Source organism: Lipotes vexillifer, unplaced genomic scaffold (genome assembly GCF_000442215.2).
Source record: "Lipotes vexillifer unplaced genomic scaffold, Lipotes_vexillifer_v1.1 scaffold21, whole genome shotgun sequence".
Taxonomy (NCBI): domain Eukaryota; kingdom Metazoa; phylum Chordata; class Mammalia; order Artiodactyla; family Lipotidae; genus Lipotes; species Lipotes vexillifer.
The window spans coordinates 2,056,420-2,060,842 of NW_006774065.1; the positions used below are offsets into that span (position 1 = coordinate 2,056,420).

The 4,423-nt window shown below is 68.3% G+C and overlaps 1 protein-coding gene across 2 annotated transcripts in view; it reads left to right on the forward strand.

Moving 5' to 3' along the window:
* PITPNM2 (phosphatidylinositol transfer protein membrane associated 2) overlaps positions 1-4,173 on the forward strand; it is a 32,369-nt gene extending 28,196 nt beyond the window's left edge. For both annotated transcript variants that reach the window (XM_007448676.1, XM_007448677.1), the window contains 8 exons: positions 1,372-1,520; positions 1,869-1,985; positions 2,341-2,457; positions 2,578-2,726; positions 2,820-2,969; positions 3,356-3,539; positions 3,618-3,746; positions 3,850-4,173. In XM_007448676.1, the coding sequence (XP_007448738.1) occupies positions 1,372-1,520; positions 1,869-1,985; positions 2,341-2,457; positions 2,578-2,726; positions 2,820-2,969; positions 3,356-3,539; positions 3,618-3,746; positions 3,850-4,173 (1,319 nt within the window). The remainder of the gene's footprint in view (positions 1-1,371; positions 1,521-1,868; positions 1,986-2,340; positions 2,458-2,577; positions 2,727-2,819; positions 2,970-3,355; positions 3,540-3,617; positions 3,747-3,849) is intronic.
* The last annotated feature ends 250 nt before the right edge of the window (positions 4,174-4,423 follow it).

The following is a 4,423-nucleotide window of genomic DNA, read 5'->3' on the forward strand; positions in this document are numbered from 1 at the left end:
GGGGTGTTGTGGCTGGGGCTGGGGGGGGGGCTGGGTCTGGGAGGAGGGGTCCTAGCCCCAGGGGGGCAGGTGCTCCTTGAAGGAGAAAGCTGGGGGCCCCATTTCTGGAGAAGCTGCAGCGGTGGCTGAGGGGAGCCAGGGAGGCGAGGTCTCCTGTGCCAGCCCCTCCTGCTGCCCCAGGGGGCAGAGTCACCCACGGCCTCCTTTGCTCCTGCCCATCTCAGAAGCTTCTCAGCAGCTGGAAGTGGAGTCCGGGTCACCCCCGCCCCCACTCCCCAGGGGGCAGCAGCCCCCTGCCACGTGACTGGCTCCCAGGCTGCCTGTCAGAGCAGGGCTCTGGGGCTAAGGCCGGCGTAGGTGTCCTCCTGGCCCGCGGGGGCAGTGGTGGCCCCAGCAGGGCTGAGCCTGTGCGCCGCTCAGCCACAGCCCCAGCGTCAGGTGCCCGTCCCTGCTTGCCCTCCCGCACTACCGCCCACCGCCCTGGGCCAGCAGGCGAGCCCTAGCCTGGGGAGGGCCCCCGCCTCCCTGACTTGGACATCAGAGGAGGCCCTGGGCATCACGGGCCCTCCATGCACACACGTCCGCCTCCTCTAACTGGGGTCACGCTCTGTTTCCAGGCACGCCTCACTCCCGGGCCCTGCTGAGGCCTAGCGGGGAGCTGGCGGCCTGGTCTGAGAGCACCCAGAGTTCCAGGGAGGAAGCAGGAGCAGCGGGGGGCGGTGCGGGGGCGGCTGGATGGAGGCCGAGGGAGGGCTGGGGGTTGCCCGTCAGGCAGGCTGCAGGCGGAGAGCAGGGCCACCCCGAGCCTAACCAGGTGCGCCTCCTGCGTGCAGCCACCCGGGAGGCTTTTGCAAACCTGGTTGGTCCCCCAGCCTGGAGGGGGAGCCGGCTTCACGCGCAGGCTCCGGAGACTGAAGGCCCTCACGTACACCCTGCCTGCCAGGTGCTGAGGACGGGGGGCCTTGCCTTGGGGCCCAGGAATCGTGACTCCATCTCTGCAAAGCCTTTCACAGCCTTGAGGCCTGCGGGGGCAGACAGGGGGTCCAGGAGAAGCCTGGAGAGGGCAGTGATAAGGCCCAAGGCAGGGGGTCGACAGGGCCAGGGCCAGGGAGTCCTGCCTCCGGACTGGGCTTGTCCCCTCGCCCTGTATCTCCACATCCTCCCGGCTGAGCCGCAGTCCCCCACCTCCCCCTCCTCGGGTGCCCTGGCTGCTTGCTGCTCCCCTGTCACCGTGACTGGGAGAAGGAGACTTGCTTTGGTTGCAGCCCTTTTCTCTGGTCAGAGGAGGGTCTTGCCTTTGGGCTGAGCCCGGCCTGAGGGGCCAGGTGAGCCCCTGGGGCCCAGCCCAGTCACAACCCCTCCTCTTGGCAGTTGCGGCAAAGTGGTGGGGTCAGAAGCGGATCGACTACGCCCTGTACTGCCCCGACGCCCTGACGGCCTTCCCCACCGTGGCCCTGCCCCACCTCTTCCACGCCAGCTACTGGGAGTCCACGGATGTGGTCTCCTTCCTGCTAAGACAGGTACCCAGGGTCCCCCTGCCGGGCACACCTGCACCTCTCAGGGGGCCCGACTGACACCGCTGCTGAGGTGGCCCCGTTTCATAGATGAGGACGGTGGGGAGCCCCACTTTCTGGCCCCAGCAGACGCCACAGCCAGCAGGATGGAGGAAGCCGTGGGGATATTGAGATGGGGTGAATGGACGTGCACCCTCACGGGCCAGAGAGCAGACTGCAGTGGGGTTAAATAGTGCCCCCCGCCAAACCCTCCCATGGGTAGCGTGGCCCCTAGGGCCGCTGGCCTCTCCCCTCTAGAACAGGAAGCCCCAGGCTTGAGCCTGCCCCGTGGCCTCCCTCTGTGTCCCCTCCCAGGTCATGAGGCACGACAACTCCAGCATCTTGGAACTGGACGGCAAGGAGGTCTCAGTGTTCACCCCGTCAAAGCCGAGAGAGAAGTGGCAGCGCAAGAGGACCCACGTGAAGCTGCGGGTGAGGGGTCCTCTGAGTGCCCAGGCCCCGCTGTCGTCCTATTGAATCCTCGCGAGAAGACCCCATTTTACAGATGAGGAAACTGAGTCACAGAGAAGTGTGCTGTCTTACTTAATCCTCACAGTCTGGGGTTGGAGCTGTTACCCCATTTGCAGACGGGGACCAGCGCCAAGGCCACGTAGCTCAGTGGCTGAGCTGTGTCATCGGGCTTTGCACCCGTACTCACGCCCCAGGCCCGTGGGAAGCTTGAGCTGAGCCCAAGAGGCCCCCAGAAGGAAGCTTGAGCTGAGCCCAGGAGGCCCCGGCAGCCCCTCCACCCCCAGCCCTGACCCAGCTTTGCTCCTCCCCCTCCCAGAACGTGACGGCCAATCACCGGATCAATGACGCGGTCGCCAACGAGGATGGCCCGCAGGTCCTGACAGGCCGGTTCATGTATGGGCCCCTGGACATGGTCACCCTGACCGGGGAGAAGGTGAAGACACAGGGAGCCCGCGGGAGCCCCCCACCTCGCCTCCCTCTGGCTGGGGGGTGGGAAGTGGAGGTGGGGAGGCCAAGGGCGCAGCCCAGCCATGACCAGCCCTCCCGGCTCCAGGTGGACGTGCACATCATGATGCAGCCGCCCTCGGGTGAGTGGCTGTACCTGGACACGCTGGTGACCAACAGCAGCGGGCGCGTCTCCTATACCATCCCCGAGACCCACCGCCTGGGCGTGGGTGTCTACCCTGTCAAGATGGTGGTCAGGTATGAGCTCCAAGGAGTGAGCAGGCCGGGTCAGCCTCGTCCGGGGCGGGAGGAAGGAGCTCCGGTGGGTTCTGATGAGCTGCCCCCTCCCAGGGGGGACCACACGTTTGCCGACAGCTACATCACCGTGCTGCCCAAGGGCACGGAGTTCGTGGTCTTCAGCATCGACGGCTCCTTCGCCGCCAGCGTGTCCATCATGGGCAGCGACCCCAAAGTGCGGGCCGGGGCCGTGGACGTGGTGCGGTGAGCGCTCCGAGCAGCAGCGGGTGGGCTCGGAGGCAGGCAGCTCCACGGCCAGGCGGCGGAGGGCCCTGGGTGCCAGAGCAGGGACATGGGGCAGGGACCCCGCAGCTGGGTCACACTTCCCAGCTGTAACCTCTTGCTGTTGATGCCTCAGTTCCCTTACCTGGGGAGCGGGGCTGCTTCTAACAAACAAGACCAGTTACACCTGCTGCGGGGGGCGGGGGTGGGGGCCGAGAGCACCGCGCTGTTGTCAGTCTGGCTGCGGCTGCCATTGTCGGCCCCTGACCCGAGAGGCACTCTTTAGCGGCCCCCGTGGGGACTGGCTGGGCGGCCCAGGAGGGAGGACCGTGCGTCCGTGGGACACCCAGGCCTGCCCCTCGCCCCAGGCACTGGCAGGACCTGGGCTACCTCATCATCTATGTGACGGGCCGGCCTGACATGCAGAAGCAGCGGGTGGTGGCATGGCTGGCCCAGCACAACTTCCCTCACGGCGTGGTGTCCTTCTGCGACGGGCTGGTGCACGATCCGCTGAGGCACAAGGCCAACTTCCTGAAGCTGCTCATCTCTGAGGTGCGTCCCGGCTGGAAGGGCGTGGGGTGGGAACGGGCGGAAGGGCCGAGCCCGCGCCCACTCCCGTCTTGCCCACAGCTGCACCTGCGCGTGCACGCAGCCTACGGCTCCACCAAGGACGTGGCGGTCTACAGCTCCATCAGCCTGTCCCCCATGCAGATCTACATCGTGGGCCGGCCCACCAAGAAGCTGCAGCAGCAGTGCCAGGTGAGGGGACGCGTCATGGCAGCCGCGCGCGCGGGCGGGCGGGTAGCCCCGGGAGCCCCGCCCCCTGACAGCCATGCTCCGCGTTGCCCTCCCTCCCCCGCAGTTCATCACCGACGGCTACGCGGCCCACCTGGCCCAGCTCAAGTACAACCACCGGGCGCGCCCGGCCCGCAACGCGGCCACCCGCATGGCGCTGCGCAAAGGCAGCTTCGGCCTGCCTGGCCAGGGCGACTTCCTGCGCTCCCGGAACCACCTGCTCCGCACCATCTCGGCCCAGCCCAGCGGGCCCGGCCACCGGCACGAGCGGACGCAGAGCCAGGCGGACAGCGAGCAGCGGGGACAACGTAGCATGAGCGTGGCGGCCGGCTGCTGGGGCCGCGCCATGGCGGGCCGGCCCGAGCCGGGGGCAGCCGCGGGCCCCAAGTAGGGCTCCGGGAGCAAGGCGCTGTGGTCTCCATGGTGCTAGGCCGGGGCGGCCCGCCCTGCCAGGAGGCCTGGCCTGGGCACGGACAGTCGGCTGGGGCCCAGCTTGTCCCAGGGCCCGGCGGAGGACTCGGGGCCGTGCCACACACAGCCCTGCCTCGCGTGTTAGGGTCTGAGGGGTTCCAGCATATCGTGGAAGCTGGCAGGAGGACCAGTCCGAGGATGACGGAGGGACCAGGACCGCCCCCCCCCCC